The sequence below is a fragment of the Coturnix japonica genome, chromosome 23 (genome assembly GCF_054131305.1).
Source record: "Coturnix japonica strain WE chromosome 23, WE-NBRP24, whole genome shotgun sequence".
Lineage (NCBI taxonomy): Eukaryota > Metazoa > Chordata > Aves > Galliformes > Phasianidae > Coturnix > Coturnix japonica.
In genome coordinates this window covers 7484586-7502348 of record NC_140685.1, presented here as the reverse complement: position 1 = coordinate 7502348, position 17763 = coordinate 7484586, and the positions used below count along the sequence as shown (strand labels likewise).

The 17763-nt window shown below is 41.3% G+C and overlaps 1 protein-coding gene across 6 annotated transcripts in view; it reads left to right on the top strand.

The window, feature by feature from the left end:
* The window catches only part of CEP112 (centrosomal protein 112), a 123171-nt gene that overhangs the window by 82867 nt on the left and 22541 nt on the right, over nt 1-17763 (top strand). For 3 of the 6 annotated variants that reach the window (XR_014936658.1, XM_085522542.1, XM_015880028.3), the window contains 2 exons: nt 4285-4347; nt 7052-7201. The exons of 1 other annotated variant lie outside the window; for it this stretch is intronic. Coding sequence is in view for 2 of the 5 variants with exons in the window: in XM_085522542.1 (XP_085378668.1) it covers nt 4285-4347; nt 7052-7201 (213 nt within the window). In the remaining 3 variants the exon portion in view is untranslated. The remainder of the gene's footprint in view (nt 1-4284; nt 4348-7051; nt 7202-17763) is intronic. 2 more of the 6 variants (XR_014936657.1, XR_014936656.1) reach the window with 1 other exon arrangement.

Below are 17763 nucleotides of genomic sequence, written 5' to 3'. Positions count from 1 at the left end.
CTATCATTCATTTTGAAAACCCTTGAAGTCATTTGGAACTTGACTAATTCTGTTAACATCATTTTGAATATTGAACTACTTTTAATAGTCTTTTTGGGGACTCAAATTACATATTTCAACTGGTATTTTTTTCACTGTTACACAGAGATTCAGCTTTCCATTTGTTATCTGACTAGTGGAGAGAGTGCTAGAAACAGAAAGGGTTTGGACAAAGGAGGCCATCCACTGTCATTATTGGAGGCACATCAGGAAAATACAAGCTTCAGGGTTTGAAATCTGTGTGTAAAATCAGATGAATTTAGAAGGTGATCTGCTGATCTCTGAAGCTTAAGCAGTGCACACTGTTTTAACATCATTTGCTACATTTAGTCATTATTAAGGTCGTTTTCTTTTGACATCTGTCAAATTAAACAATCTTGAATTTTGGTATAAGACATAATGCTGTCAAACCAGAAGAGAAATATGCCAGAATCTGGACTGTTGTGTTGCTGGTTGGTTTTTGTGTGTGTGTGTGTGTGTCTTTTTTTTGAGGTAAATGGGCCCCATTTACATTAGTTCTTTGATGTTAAATTCTTTGCTGCACATCAGAGAACAGTTGCTTCTTCCCTGGAGCAAATTTTCTTTCTTCTTCTTCCCCCACCCTTTGATTTTGCTTTTTTTCCTCCAGTTTCCTTACAGTTTTATCTTACTAATTATGGAGGATTGGGTTATGTATGGCCATCATTCAGCTAGTTGCAGGCATTTTGAGAAGTGCTTATTCCATAGTTAGTACCCTAAACAGATTCCTTAGCTCTGCTTCTCTGGTAGTGACTATGGGTGTACCCAGCAAGAGCCATCTTTATGAGACTGTTGTTGTTTCGTATTGCTGAAATTGAAATCAGAGAATCTATTGCAAGACTGTGATGGATTCTTATATAGTTGAACAGGAGGTCACTGTGCATCCTTAACTGTTCCAGATCTGTCTGTATTTGGGTTGCAGGAATGAGGGTTCATATCAATTCTGTAGCACAATAGAAGTCCTATTTCTGACTTTCCATCCAAAAATCTCCATTTTGGAGCTGAAAGATATGCACAGATTAGTACCACTCTAAAATTAATAATCATATATAAACAGCTACATTGTTGATAACCACTCAAGACAGCCTAGATGTCAACAAAATGCATTGTCCTCATGCTTGTACACTTTGCAGTGCCGTGGGAGCAGCATTCCTGCACCTCCCCATCAGCCTTCTGCAGGTGCTTGGCTGTAGTGTGTTCAGATAAAAGTCTGGTTCCACTGAATGGAATTGCATCTAAAAGCCTTCTATACATCTTATACCTTAAAAACTGCACATGAAACTCTGTGTGTAGGCCATGCTGTGGTCTGTATTTGGGGTGCAGTCATATTGTGGTAGAACCTTTGCTATTTTATTCTCAGTAATGTGTCTCTGTTTCATGAAAAGCAAAGATGAAAATCAGATGGTGTCAGAATAGCACCCATTAGTTCAGATATCACATCATATAACATCTGTATTTCTAATGCTGTTTTTAATGCTTATGTGAAATATTTGGTTGAAGTCGGTGCAGTTTTGCTCAGCAACCACAATAGGATGCTTTAAGGCTTCTTATAGAATTATGGTTGGTTTTTAAAACCAATTAACTGTAACCAGGACATAATCTTTTTAATGCAGAAGTCCTCAGTCTGTAATATAAAGTAACTGCATGTAAAATTGTCATAATCAGATAATTTTAGCTAAAACGTGTATTAACTGTGTGAAACTAAACAGAAGTTAATTTTTGAATCGGTGGGATTCCTCTCTGGCTTATCCAATTTAAACCTCTTTATTATAAAAATGGATATTACAATTGATATTTCTGACAAGTTTTTTTGCCAAGCATGAATTTCAACAGCTACCTCTCACACACGGAAAACTAGTTTAAGGCCATTAACTATATTTGCAGTGCTGCCCATTGCTATAAAAAGAGTTAGACTTTAATGAATACTGGCTGACCCTCCAAGTGTTCACCTTCCAGTTGGATTCTTATTCATTATGTTTCTGAAATAGCATGTAACCTGAAAGTGAGGGAATGCCCTTCAAGTAATACAGAGGCTGCGTGTGCTTTGTGCAATGCATGAGGCGAGCAGCCCGGGAGAAAAGAAGCCCAGGAAACTGCTGCTTGTGTACACCGTGCCATTTTTAACCTTCTCATTTGTCAAGATAAATGTAATATAAATCCTCAGCTGTGTGTATTTACTTTGCTGTAAGTCTTTCCTGACAGAGAAAGTAAGTAAAAGCCCTTCACTTTTTTTGTGTGGCAGTGCTATGTGTGCCCAGGGCTGTAGGTTTATGCTTCCCCAGGCTGCAAAGCAGCAGCTGATAGTCTGCAAGTGTGTTAAATGTGGTTCAGCTGCAGGTTTGAAAATGGGAAATGTTCTGTATTTCTGCAGTAGGAGAACACAATGGAAAAGAGTGTTTGTGAGCTTGGCTGTGAATTACATCTTTTTAACTGACCACTGGGATACAAGTAGGAGAAACTGCCTTCTGCTGAGCATTGCAGTGCCATCTGTGCAGTTTGTGATGGAGCTGCGAGGTGTTATGGATCCAGGGAGAAAAGCTGCAGTCAGCAGTGGCCATAGGGGCTGGGTGGGCAGTTTTAGATAGCTAGGGTTGGTCTGAATGCACGTTTGCCATCTCCAGGGAGTTTTGGTACCCCTGGAAATTAAACCACTCAAATAAGGATGCCAGTAAATGCAAGTGTTTGTTGATGACTTGAAGACAACTTATTGGTATTTTGCAGGTTGGAATTTGTTGAAGCCATTGCAAAATAAAATGTTGTAATTGCGTTTAGATGAACTTGTAGGATGTACTTTGACTTCAGATAGGAAGGAAACACTGAAATTCAGCATCTCTCTTGGATTCCCTCTGTCATGTCTGTCTTAGGTTGTCTGTTTATTTGTTCTGACTAACATGTGAAATATGGAGACCTCCATATGGTGCATAATCTCAGAATTTGAAGGGATTCAAGGCCTTAAATTGCAGCATTGTGTTAACTTGCAGATTATGTTTAACTGGCTGTAATATACTTACACTAAGCTGCACCACAGAGCTGCGTGATGCAGAGGATCTGAGCCTTGTCATGCTCTCCTGTAGTGCTTTGGAAACACTGTCTGCAATTTTAAGCCTCTACATTTAAAGTCCGCTAAAATCAGTATCACCATTTACTTGACCAAAAGGCCTCATTCTTGCAGAACCTGAGTTTAGCCTTGTAGCTGGACTGACCCATGTAGGACTCAAGAAGCTTTGAGACCCTTTGGTGGCTGTGGTCCCCAACCCATGGGGCTGGCAAATGAAATGGAGGGGACAGATCAAAGATTGGAACATTGATTTTTGAAAACTTAATCAGCTTGTATTTGCTTCAGAACTCCACTCTGCAATGTTCCATCCCCTAAGAAACTGTTTTCCTTAGGCACTTCTCAGATTGTAGAGCCAAGAACATGAGAGTGCTGAGGAGTTCATGGGAGGTGTCAGTGTGGTGCAGTGGGACCTTAGAAGAGAGATGGGAATCAGAGTTGCATCCTGAAAGTCAACTAAAAGTGTATTTTAATTATTATTATCTAATTATTATGGAAAAGAAAGTATTTGAGGGAAACCTTTACAAGCTGCTTTCCCCCAGAAGTAAGGAAGCATATTGTTATTGGATAACACTGCCTTGTTTTCTGTAGATCTTATTCTTGATCATAGAGCTGTGAAAGAAAAGCCAGGAGCAGGAAGGAGCTGTGGTCACTTGGGCTGACATGCAGTTTGACTGCAGTCTTTAACAAAGCAGGGGAGTGGGAGTGGGCAAAAGGAAGCCGTGATGTCAGGCTGCCCTGCAAAGTCTTGCTGTTGGTGCTGTACCCCTCTACAGCCTGTGCTGGAGCTTGGGACTTTTTCCTTCCCTTTTTCCTTCCTTTGCATCACCCCGATAAACCAGTGGCTGCGTTCCTTCCTCCCCTTCTTGCCACATGAACGCGCTCTTCTCTCCCTCTCCCCTTTTTTTCCCCCTTTTTTAATCCTCAGAACTCTTGATGTTTTTCTAATAATTGGCAGCAGAGGTACAATTTCTCCCCTCTTTCAAGCGATGAATAGTTGGCCCCAGATCAAAGGCGAGCCCTCGCGGTTTGCTGGCTGCCGCAGAAGGGCGTGGGGCTGGCGCTGGTCCCGGCTCAGTGATGGGCACGGCGGCTCAGTGCCCGGGGGGGCTGCCAGCAGCACACTGCTCACCCCAGCTCATCGGGTGCCTCTGTGTGTGTGTGTGTTTCAGGCCAACAATCGGTTGAAGCAGATGGAAAAGGAGTACAGCCAGAAGCTGGCCAAGTCCTCGCAGGTAGGTGACGAGAAGACAGGAGCTTCCCATGAGCTCATTTGATTTGGAGACGTGATGAAAAGTGTAATTACTTCTGCTCTTAAGTGTAGGTCTTTATGATCAAGAGAAGCTGTAACTGTTTCTCAAATCAAACATACGGAGTCTTCCCTATAGATTGAGCCCTCTGTCTGGGAAATGCAGCCCCAGCAGCAGCCCCCATAAGCAGCATGGAAATCAGAGCCCTGCAGATACCAGAGCTGTGTCTCTGTCACCAGGTGGGCTTTGTCCACAAGGCCAATGTTAGAGCTGCAGATCTGGATGGGCATTGTGCTGGTGAGCACTGCTCCTACCCAATCTTTATGCTGAGTGTGATGAGGAACCAACACAAACTGCCCAAAGAGGAGGTGGTACCCATCCCCGGAGACACTCAGGTCAGGCTGGATGGGCTCTGAGCACCTGTTGGAGCTGTATGTGTCCCTATTCATGGCAGAGCAGTTGGACCGGATGGCTTTCCAACTCAAACGATTCAGTGAATGTAGTTCAGCATTTTTTGCCTAGAATAACATTTGGAAGAATGCAGAATCCTGAAAGCAAACAGTGTTTACATTGAGTTTTTATATTCTTTGGGGTAGTCTTTAGAACATGGGAGGTGAAAATGTGCACTGAATTTGCATACGTGCTTTAGAAAGCTAAGACAGGATATTTCCAGCTTTAGGTTTGATTGACAGGTTGTACTGAACTGTGAAAGATGATGGAGATGCAACCAGAAGTTAATCTTTTAATAATAAGAAAATTGCCATGAGGATTTACATGGAGGTGTCATTCTTCTCATTCCTCCCAACCTCAGCACACTGCCTTCCTGTTACTTTCAAAGGTGTTTTTAGCAGTAGCAATAATGGTCTATTCCTCTATTAAAATCAATAAAAGCACAATAAAGAAGATGTTAGAACCCTCCAAACTGGACAGAGCAGGTCAATGACACAATGAGAGGAAACTGCAAACTCTAAAGTTGGCAAAACACTTTAAAATGTGTAAAGCTCTTGATTTCTACTTAATGCTGCCTTTGGTAAAGCTTTAGAGAGAGTAAGACTTGAAATTGTAGGCCTGAATAGCAGAAAATTTGTGAAGCCCAAAAAGTAACATCAGACCTTAAGGAAGAGACTCTAATTTACCTTTTGTCTGTCACTTTTATACCACTGACAGCTTCTCTGTGCCAGAACAAAAGTGGATTTTGGTTTGTTTGGGAAGACAGATGGATTAATTCAAGCATATATCGATTTTTAAACAAGGGGCAAGAGAAATGGCTTTAATTGTTACAGTGGGAGCACCTATGTAGCACAGTGCAAAGCAATAACTATCTGGTCTAAATGTCATAATAAATTTTGTCAGACTGAAATTTATTGGCCTGTAGAATAGTCTCAAAATGGAAAAACCTGGAGACGTGTGTTTTTTAAGGTAGGCAATGCTGCAGCTAACACACACTGTTCTCTTTATTGGGGAGAGATGGACCCAGCGACCAGACCTGGCATTTCTCTGTGCTTTCTGGGGCAGACACAACACATACATCATATGTCAGGGCTGTTTGGCACAATGAAGACGTTTTACCCTAATGTCTGAATTTCTTTACTTTTGTGGGTTTGAATCAAATCCCCGATGTTTCTTGAGCATAGTCTTTTTCTTGCTCAGTATTAATAATGGGTCAATTGCAACTTTTCTTGTGGTCACGTTGCTGACAACATCCGTCTAATCTCCTGCTCTGTGGCCTCTTGGAGCATTCATTTTTAACACCCACAGAGAGAAGATATTTCAAGAAATTTCCTCTGAAGTTTATGCAAAGTAAACAGATTTTTTTTCTCTTTAAAGTACTGCACAAAGCAGATCTTTCTCCATCAATTCATGCTGAAATTCTCTAGCATGCATTTCAGAATTCCTATGTTAGTCCAGCATCTTAACCCAGTAAAAACTCTGAATTTCACATCTGTTATATTAATGGGTTATTTTAGCTTTTTGGGTTTTTTTAAGTGGCAAAACAAAATATACACCTGCTTTGCTCTGTAGGATCTGCAGGGCCAGTGAGACACAGAGAAATAAATTCAGAGTAAAGTTTTAAGTGCTTTTCCTCTTCCCCGGTGGTTCTAGTACCATCACTTGTAGAATATTACTTCTTATATCAGTCTTATCCCATTAGTAGTTGTTTTGCAACAGTGTTTTTCTTCCAAAATAATGGTGGTCCTGGGTGTTCAATCAGGGCCTGCTGTATTACCAAGCAGAGTGTGTTCCTTCCAGCAGCTCTGAAGTGCCACCATGAAGTTGAGCATTTCATCCCAGCAGGTGAATGTGGGCTCTGTGGAGCTGGAAGGTATCGCTGTAGGAAATCAACACAGTTACCTTCCTATAAATTTGCAACACTCACTTCAGGGCAGTGGAAAACTGCAAACATTTTATATTTTGAAGACCACAGATGTGCTTTGTTCTCATGAGTAAATATTTTGGAATGTCATAGTGGAAAACTCTTCCAAACGCTTTGTGTTCAGCAAGTTTTGTTATTTGCAGCCTCACTATCTTCCTCTGTGTGAGATTTCCTGCTTGCCAGTGTGCAATATGATAATTGAGAATATTTGGTTTGCGCAGCAATGTGCCAATGCCATGCTCTTACCAAGCATAAAAACATGCAAAGTACATGCCTGTTATTGAAGAGAGATTTAGCGTGCTGTTTTCTTTTTAGATCATAGCTGAACTTAAGACAACCATTTCCTCTCTGACAGAAGAGAACAGCCGGCAGCAGCTCGCTGCAGAACAGCGGCTCCAGGAAGTTGTACAACAGTTTGAAGATAAGAAGCAGCAGCTGATTACAGATAATAACAGAGCAATCAAGGTAATCTGGGGATTTTAGTTGCTGATGCCACTGGCTGGGTTGGTGTAATTAACTGCACTGTTCTGCAGTGGGCAGATGAACTCAGGTATCGTTCCTGCTCACACTGCACTCGCTAATTCTATTGACTGGACTTTGGCTTTGATGTGTGGGGTGATTCAGCCTCTGTTTCTAGCTGGTCATGTCCCTGCATCAGAAGTTGGGGTTTGGCAAGTCTAAAACATCCACTTCAATCAAAAGCTTGAAGCTCTGCTTTTCTCCTAATGTTAACTCAGGTATTGTAATGTGTTTTCAACCAATATAGACTTAATTTAGACATCATGACTCAAAATATAATGAAATACGTACAAACCAAAGGGGAATTGTGCACAGTGGTTCCAAGCAGTGTCCTGGTGCTGTCTCTCTTAAGATTTGGTCAACACAGGGAAGAAATTGCAGATGTTATACTTGGAGATCTGGAACTTTTGTTCAGTCTCATTAAGGTTGTACTGGAAAAAAATCATCCTTTGAAACCACTGATTTATTGGAAATGAACTGAAAGCCAGATATCTGAGCAGAAAACTCTTAGGAAGATGAACTGCTGCACATACATCTACAAGAGTAAAGAGATGTTTTTAATATTCAATCACTTTGTATTTTTAAGAACCACACATACTTTCTAGACAAGCATATGCAAAAATACTTTGCTTTTTATTAGCCTGGAGCAAAAAAAAACTGTTCCTGGTGAAGTGGAATCCTAGATGTACTGGGGATAGGGAAAGGCATCTATCCCAGGGTAAACTGAAGACCATGAGAGTTGATTGAAGAAACATTCTAAAGACAAAGCAATTCTTAATACGTTATAAGCCTTACAGAGGAGCTATTGAAAAGGCTATCACTGAAAAACAGGCAATTGCTAAATATAACGTTGATTTAAGCTAACATTGAGGAACAGATTGCAATATCCTTTATAAGGTATTGGGTGACTTCCTGTAAGGCCTTCCACTTATTATTCTTTTCAAAGGGAGAAATATATTTTTACAGAAACCAACTGGCTCTCAGAGAAGTTCCACGTTTAGTCAGTAAAGTGATATCCAGATGTGGATGCCATAGTACATGATTTTGATGTTAATGCAAATTCCTGCCTCTTTTCTAGTTTTCTTAGTCCTTCTTATTTCATGATTGTATCCGTCTCTTTAGTCTTGATTTTTTTTTTCAATGGTATCTTAAGCATTAGCAAAAAAGGAGGAAAAGAAACTTAAGAACATTTTGCTTCTTTTGACAACCTAAAAACCCAATCTGAGCAACCCTTTTAGTCTTCAGATGGCCTCAATTTGGGTCAGTTTGAGACATGCTTAAAGTACTTGGCATTCTGTATTGCACTGCGATTTGTCTGGCCTAGGGCAAGCCAAGCTTCGTGCTGTCAGAGTCATACAATCAGGGTAAAAGCTTGGCTGGTGAACTTCCTTTCTTGTGGCTTAGGAGGTATCCACTTCGGATACCAGCAAATTACAACATCCAGCAGCGAGCATCCAAGTTGCAGTGATCTGACACAGCGCTGAGCAACGAGGTGCAATTGCTATTGCTGCCTCCTTCTGCTGGTGAATGCGAGCCTGCTGGGATTACAACAGTGCTGGCACATGGGATGGCCCCAGGAGCACAGCTCTGTGCTGTGCACATCTCTTGGCTTTGAACTTTCCAGGACTTGCACTCCTTGTAGCACAGCACAAGGGCTCTGCAGTAGGCCTGGCATGGGGCAAAGCCAGCGATGCTCACCTGGTCCCAGTGCCATGCTGCTCCCCTAATGTGCTTACACTTCAAAGATTAGGAACCATGGGTTTAGATGGTAGGATTAGTTGAGAGCACAATTATATTAATGCCCTGCAGATGGTTGGAAAAGCTTCTTAAGTTGCAGTGCCTGTTAACCTATTTGTGATGCTTTATGCAGGGATTTTGGTAGGTTTCGGATGCTGAACTCTTGAGAATGTCTATGCAGGAGCTCTGTTGGTGATGTAAGTGCTGTGTAAACTTATTAAGGCTAAATTTAAACTAGCTGTCTTACATCCTGATAGCAATCTATCCACAGCAGCCCAGAGCTCAGCACTGTCAAATGGTCAGAGAACATTTAGCTAACTGTTCTGATGCTGTTGGCAGCGGTTACTGCCTGGATTCAGCTCTAGCATGTAGCCGATCGCATTGCAGAGATACCTGGAGGTGATTTATGAAACCCCAGCCTCTTTTTTTTCTTCTTCTTTTTTTCTTTTTTTCTTTGGTGAAATTCTTTTGGATTCTGGGATTGAAAGTGCTGCAGAGCTGCAAAATGGTCAGAATATTTTAGTGCAGAAGTAGATGGCCAACTGGGGACCCCACATCTAAAAGCAGATTGTGGAAAGAAATGGATGATGGAGAGCATGCAGCGACAAACCCACAACAGAAAGGGAAGAAAATGATGCTTTTTTGCCAGAAGAACCACATTTGTTATTTGGCTCTTATTACTGATTCTAGAATTCTGTTATATCCCCTGAACTAACACCAAAATTTCATTAGCAAAACATGTTTTGAAGATGATATATTTCAACACTTTGTGCGTCAGCCAAATCATGATCAGATTAATTCCGTTAATAAATAGAACTTAAAGGATTTCTAGGAAGGAATGTCACACAATAACGTTCCTCTACATGTGAAGAAGTTTGAAACCGTTGTTTTTCTTTGTTATGTTATAAAATCTTGAGGGGGAAAGAAATCAAAAGTGTGATTTATAGCCATAGCAGCACAAAGGAGAAGACTTCTGGTTTGAACTTGTCCAGAGTAATGCGGGCACTCAGTACTCTCAGCAGCATCATATGTGCGTTACATGCTGCCCTATCTTGGAGCAAGAAAATCATTTCCTCTGTGCAAACACTTGGCTGAGCCTTTATCAACACAGTGACATTTCTCAGTGCAAATACCAGAAAATACTCTGCTGTCACTGTCCCTGTGTGAGGTATCTTGCTTGGTAATCCCCCTTCCCTTTCACCTTTGGTTCCAGCTAAAAGTAAAGCAAATAGTTTTAAGCCTTGGGTTGTTAAAAGCATTCAGAACATTTCTTCAAGGGCACCTGATATCTTTGTTTCCAAAAAGTAGTTGTCAAAATATACTGGTGGTGTTTGCAAACCCCTCTAAAACGCAGTATATGAGAGAAAGGATGTTTTTAAAGATGTTGTGAATAAGCTCCTTTTAGTTATATTTTAACATCAGCCATGTTTATTAGCAAATTCCTCGTGTAATTACAAATAATATTTAGTGTTGAAAGAAAAAGCATGTCGGAACTGTGGGAACGTGAGCTGAGTGACGGGACTCCTGCAGAAGTATTCAGCCTGTTGTCCTCAAAGCACCTTTTGGAACACTGGAATTACTTCGTATTTCCCAATAATGTTTTTAATAAGAAAAATTACAATGTATTGGTTCTAAAGTCCCAGGCAAAGCTAGCTGTTAGTGTTTTAGATGTCTTATTAATGCTTCTGAAGGGAGAAGATGCATTGTAAGTGCACTGTACAGGAAAGAAGCACTTTTGTTTCAGTCTTAGAAATGAGACAGCACAGTGTAAGGCTTTCACTCTGTCTGGGTTTGTGGCAGAGCTGGAAGTTACCTCCAGCTCCTGAGCTCCGGTCAGGGGGTGCATCCATCCCTCCTGCAAGGAGCTTCAGGATCCAAGCAATAACCGGGTTAGGGGTGAGTTGGTGTCCAAGCAGTAACAGAACTGCAGTGCTGCGTGGTTGGAGTGGTTCTTGGCAATGAGCGAGCCCAGTGTGAGGCCACATCTAACGGTACGCTCGCAGTCTGGTCTTTGAGAGCCGGGCCAGTTCCGTTCTTCACTTTTTTTGTTAAAGCTTCTGACAAGTTTCCAGGCTGTGGCAAATAAAGGGGGAACAATTTACATGTTCAGCATTTTCTTTGTGTGTACAGCAGAAGGACTGTGCTGGCTAGCTGTTCAGAAGGCTCTGGCCATGTGTAACTGATAGCACTGGCAGCATTAATAGGGAAAAAAAAGCCCTACAGGCTAGCAACTAGAACCTAAAACTTAGGGTAAAGTGAGGATATATTATTTTAGTGACTTCCTGTCAATGAGTCTTGACTTCTTCACCTTGCACTGATACAGTAATAGTAACTTTTATAATGTAGACTGCTGTTGAATAGCTGCAAGGGGAACTTCAGCCGGTAAGATGCATTATTTTTTAGTAAATCTTATTGTAATGTTTATCTTAACTTTTATGATTATTTTTTAAGGCTATCAATGACTTTAACAAGGAGATGAGCATTTCACTGGTGAAACTGACACTGGCTCATGTCTTATAAGACATCTGGTGAGAACATGCACTGCAGTTTGGGGTGGTTCGATGACCACAGACGTGCCGAATTCTGTCAGTCATTGGAGACCTTCAGGGATGTGTTTGTCACCAAGTTCTCCAGAGGGATCTCAAATCCATCTAATTGCCTTTGTGGCAAAGCATTAGTATCCTAAACCATTTGGTGTGGTGAAATAAAGAGTTTTAAGGGACTATCTTGACGTTAAACACATTTAGTTGTTCTTCATGGGTCTCTACGTCTTTGTAGTCTGCAATAATAGTCATAATTCTGCAGTGTCTTTATTAGTGGGGAATTATAAGGCACCAACATAGAAATTTCTGTACCTTGGCGTTGTAAAGCAGTCGTGAAAATTTACCATGCAAATTACATTATCTTGTTCTTAATTTCCTATATCCTGTTTGATCAGCAGAGGGGTTTGTGTCTTCCAAACAGATAGGCAAATGAAATCTGCAGGCTGTTTATGCTTTAGATTTCTCTTTTACATGGGGTCCAAGCTCAGAAGCACCTGCTTTTCAGCCTTTGTTGATGTGAACATTAGTTTCAACCAAATTCATTTTGTTAGAGAAATTAGGGTTTAGCCCCAAGCTTGTTGGCTGTTGCTTACATTCTGTCTCGTGATTCCACTACGTGGCTGTCTTTAGAAAGGCTGTATCAACACAGTCGTGAATGGCAATGGTAATAAAAAAGGGCTTAATTTTGTGTTAAGGTTAATCAGCTATTAATAGCAACCAACATTTTAAAAGGTCCTCTCTCCTTTTCATAACCATATCTGTTTTTCTGCTGCCACCAATTATTTCATTGTATGAGGCACAGTATCTTCTCTTAGAAATTACAGGGTTTCAGATGTTCAGCCAATCAGGCAAGCTGAGTGGCTGAGCATCTGCAAGTACTTTATAATATCTTTGACATGCTTTGTGAGACAAAGAATTGAGTCATCTTTCTTTTCCCGCAGCAAGCTTTGCACTCTGGCATCTTTCTCCACTTTTCATGTCTCGACACATTGAAGAACTTACCATGGCCAACAGCAAAATCAGACTTACAGGTTTTATAAAAGCCTAGAACCAGTGCTTGCCTGGTCTCTGAACTGCAGTCCAATTCTGTTGGGCACGTTTAGAAGTGTGGATTTTTCCTACATTTTCATTGTTGTCCTCAAGTGTTTTGCTTTCCCTGCAGAAGACACTTTGCTGCCTGAGTGCTCTTTGTTCTTATCTCAGCCCTAAAAGGCCGCATTTCGTCTTTCAGTCCCCAGATTACAGCATTAAAGATGCCATAAAGGCATGATAAATTATAAAATCTCATATAGTGAAGCTATCGGTTTCTTCTAGCAAGGTAGACTACAGTGATTTTTCCACTGGAAAAATGCCAGAAAAGGTTTCAAAACAACCCATAAAATCACTGCCAGAACTGCAGTTAAGGCATGAGTGGGGTCCCTGTCTATCAGAAGGGTGCAGAGAAAGCTCTCTTAATGATGGGCGTTAAATACTGACAACATGAGCCTATGCTGGTAATGAAGATGAGCAGACAAGGATTTTCTCTGTGATATAAGAAATTGGAAATGAGCTTTTTAGAGGCTGTCTGGGCAGTTGCAGTTTATTGTGCTATTGCTCTTCAAAGATGCTTTGCTCTCCAAAAAGCACTGGGACTTTTATGAGGAGGAGAGAGCGGAGCTTAGAGAGGCAGACCTGGGGAGAGATCCAGAGTTATGGGGCACGCTGCCTGGGAGAAGAGCCCATGCTCAAAACCCTGGGACTTTACTGAGAGGAAAAATAAAAAAGATAAAGATATAAACAAGTGTCTAACGTCCTCCAAGCACAGGGCATCTGCAAAGCAGTCTGTGCATGGGACTGTGTAGACTTTCCAAGGGCTGTTCTTTGTTCCAGTTCCAGTGAGTTCCTGGAACGCAGCCTTCTTCCCTGCTCCTGGAACAGCCTTAACTGCAGGGCTTCTCCAGCCATGTAGGTGGAAACACAATATGTGTGAACTATATATTCAACCAACAAAAGATTGCTGGGGAAAATGACATCTTCAAAGCAAACCTTCCATAGTCCACAAACATTTATTACTCTGTAGTAAAGGTTTTAAAGCCTGGCACGGTAACATGAGTTGCAGGGTTTGGCAAATAGAGATCTGGGAATGTGGACCCAGTCTACTAATCAGCGTGTATTTCCCTAAGATATCTTTCTTACAGTGTGGCTGATCCCAGGAGTGAGATAAAATAGCAGCAGATTGTGGTGCCTTATTCAAGCACACTGACACAATTTCTAGTATTTGTGTAAACATTTTTATTTCTATTTTTTGCAAAACTGTATGTTCTAATATAGTTTGCTATCATTACTGTGCTAATTGTGGTGCCAGCTGCTCCAGGGCTATCAGCAGGAGAGAGCCACTGAGGATTTCAGCCTTATACGTTAAGATTTTCAAGCCAAAATTATTATTGACTTTAGAGATCTTCAGATTCCACTGAAATTTTTCTGCTGGCTCTCCAGTTTCACATGCAGTTCTGCAACTTTAGCAGGTCACATATCAGCATATTTCTAAACAATGACAATTGGAGTGGCAGATCACAGGAGAATAGCAACATGCCTGGTAAAATTATCAATTTCTTGCATAGTAGTTGAGCCTTTCTTAAAAGTAACGAGAGAAATCTGGTGAATCTGAGGCTGGATGGGATAAGAGCGTGTATTTAAGGATTAAGCAGTAGAATTGAGGGGTCAGTAGCACTCTCACCATGTTTGGACGTTAGTGTATATTCTAGAAAGTGATATTTTTCCTACAAATAAAAATCCCTAGCTTCCTTAGCAGTAAAGGATTGTTACAAAGGAAGACTAAAGGAAAGCAGCCAAAGCTGCCATATTTCTGCCACTTTCTTGCATCAGTGGAGTTGAGAAGAAAGGAACTTTCCAAGTTACAGTACTGCACTTGAAAAGGAAAAAAGTAGGCGAGGACTTTTATCTGTGTATTCAGTAGATCAGATGGCAAACTCACCCAGACAGCCTAGCAGGGGAGCAGCTTCTGCTCTTCTCAGTCAGCCCCGCGTGGTGTGAAGCAGCACCAAGTACATCAAAAGCTACAAATATGCATTGGGAGTAAAGTTTGGGGTTGTAAAAACATCTGTCTCATTAGCACGGCTTCTATATTTGCAAGTTCTGGCTCTGACTTTCTCACAGTTCCAAGCTGTGCAGAAGTGGCTTTTTCATCTCATGAATTTGTGTAAGAGGTTAAACCTAAAAATACTGTCGCCAAACTTGACCCTTCTGATCCTAGATATAATCCTATCTCATTTCCTTCTCTTATCAATCACTCTTTTGTGCCCTGGTAGAAAATGCACGCTCAAGCAGCTCGCCAATTTTCTTCTGGGGGCAAAAAAACAACCAAGCAGATCATTTTAATTGAATGTTATTATCAGCCAGTTCTTGTGGTTTGACGTGGATTCAAAATGAAGCAGTTCATCTGCTTAAAGAATGCATAGGCACTAGTATAACAACTTCAGTAACTTTTTGGATGCCTCCATCCTAAAGGAAATTTGAATTGTCTTTCAGTGGAATTTTTTTCCTGCAATTGGCAGCCGAAATAGCACTAGAGCCCCAAAATTGATTAAAATTCTATTTCTGTGTATCAAATTTTGCCCTCTTTCTCATTACAGTTTATACAGTAATCACTTTCATTTAGGCCTGGTTCACTTTGTTGCCTTGCAGTTCGAAGAGACAACCTCAATGTCTTCATACAGTGTACAGGTACATAAGGCAAAACACTAAGCTGTTTTCATTGGAAACATGCATTCTTCTTTGAGTCTTTTGCATGTGCATTCTGCACTTAATGCACATGGCTCCATCTTGCATTGGTTTGGGACCCTTCCCTAGGAGTGGCGTATTGCCCCTGCTTCATGCGCTGCCTGCATGGTGCTCATTCTCTTCACTGATGAATAGAATTCAGGGTGGTGTTTTCTTTGTTAACCCTTGCAAACATGCAAACTAGATGCTGAAGCTTGCAGAGAAGACAGGGAACTTCAAAGTTGAAGCTTCTTCATAAGCTCATTGCTAGACTTGTGTCTCTGACCTCTTCCAAATGCCTTTGGTCCTCCACTGAGAAAACCTCCTCATGGAGCTTAAAGAACTCACCTGTTTTCTTCTTCAGGGATCTATGAAGTTTATTCTTAGGCAGATGGAATGAGCGTTGCCTGCAGGATAAGCTGTAGGACTCTCAATGAGCTTCTTGGCAAAAGTTTCCTGTGCAACTGCCAGATAAGAAAGGATTGGAAAAGGAGTAAAGCAGAGATTCATCAAGCACAACAAAACCCACAGTCCTCTGACACAACTACCTTTTAACTATTTCTGTTACTAAAGCTGTTTCTGCTTACTTTTAGTTCAAGTTTTCATGGAAATTAAAGTGAATAACTTCATCTGTCAGTGTGTCAGTGATGACAAAACCAAATTGTTCAGCACTGATGGTGTTTGTGTGTGATATATCTAATCCATTAATGGAACCAAACAGCTACCTGCAGTAGTGGTAAATGTACCTGCTGGAACTGCCTTCATGAACATTGGCCAACCAATCGTGAGAACCCCAGATTTGAATTTCTAATGTGTCTCTTACATTTGGCACCTCAAGAGAGCTATATCCTCAGTGAAAATAGCAGGTTGCCAATTATGAAGAATTCATTAAGATTTGCTGAAGTTCAAAGCAAAAAGGCCAGTTCCTCACAGGTCAGGGCAACTCTTGTAGTGGTTCCTCCTTTGCCTCCAGCAGCAGCTCTTCTCCAGAACCTGTTTAGCTTTCTGCCAGCTCTGTTGGCAGGTGAAGAGAGCCCAACATCACATCTCCTTGCAAGTAGTTTTGTGCTGGAAGCCTATGCCCTGAATATGCTGTTTTCCTGGCCCAGCATGGCATGAGATCTACATTTCAAAACTTATCCATGTCAGCCTTAGAAGACACAACATTCAGTGCACATTTCAGTTTGTTTTTTTGAGATCTTCCATAAAGTCACGGCTCAGTTTTGATCTCTCTTTAGAATATCAGGAAGAAATAACTCCTGCTGTGTAGAAAGGGAGGAAAGCATCCTGGGATGCATCCAGGTCATTTGTGAATCAAAACTGAAGGCCTTGTCTACTTTCTACATCACTGCTCAGGGAACCACCATAGGTTCCCTATAATAGTCTTCACTGTTCCATCTTGACCCTCCTGCTGCTGTTTTTGGTGTGATTCTCTTCTCACTCCAAATCCTTTCCATCAGCAGAGCCTAAACTGGAGGAGGCACAGAGAGGATGTGCTTGGCTGGGCAGGAGGATGCCCACAGGCACCTGTCCTGCACCCAGCACTGCTGCTCTGCTTCCAGCTTGCTATAGGAGAGAGCTTGCAAGTACAAATGGCAGCTGAACATGTAAAGGGAGTTAGTTTACTTACACAAAACATGGGAGTGGCTGCATGAAACTGTATAAAGAAAAACGTGGGCTATCAAATGTGAGAAACCTGCAGACCAAGTCAAACTTCTGCAGGTAGCTTGGAGGAGAAATCTAAAATATGTATTTTGAATATGATTTATTTAATGATGATTTATTTTAGAAGGTATCTGTCTGCCTTTAGGTGCTTATGCTGTCCATAGTGCCTTTTCTTCTATGCTCTGTGAGTTCTCCTCTCCATCCTGAGCCACATGAAATGTGATTGCAAGCCAGGTTTGGCACTGCTGTGAACTCATTTGCCAGCACCTGGCTCTAATAATCCAGCCTCCCTCAATATGTGTGAAGGCTGTTGTGCCTCCTCCTCTTTAGCTTGCTGTTCCTGAAGCCTCTGCAAAGAATGAGCTTATTGCTACCTCCTTATCAGATACCAAAGCTGCATCAAGATGGATGCAACTTTAACAGTATTGGAATTCTTAGTTCCTTCATGCTGCATCCTGTGTTGTTTTCCTCACAGCTTATGTCTCATAGATGATAAGGAATAGTTTTCTGAGTGTGCTAAGGGTAGCTGGAAGCTTTGCTTGCTGTGCTATGCAGGTCTAATGAGAGACGTTAGTATGTAACGGCACAAATGAGAAACTGGTGGTGCTTCAGAACTTTATCTGTTTTCTGTTATTTTTAATGCTTTTGCATTTTAAAAATGTCATCTATATAAGAATATTTGGAACTATTTACACATAAAGAAAATATGGAAAAATGAAAAGAGCCTGCCTTGCTTGTAGGCGTGCCAAGCAGGCTTGGCAGCTCTCACTCTGCACTGATGGAGCATTGCTCGGCCATTGCAGC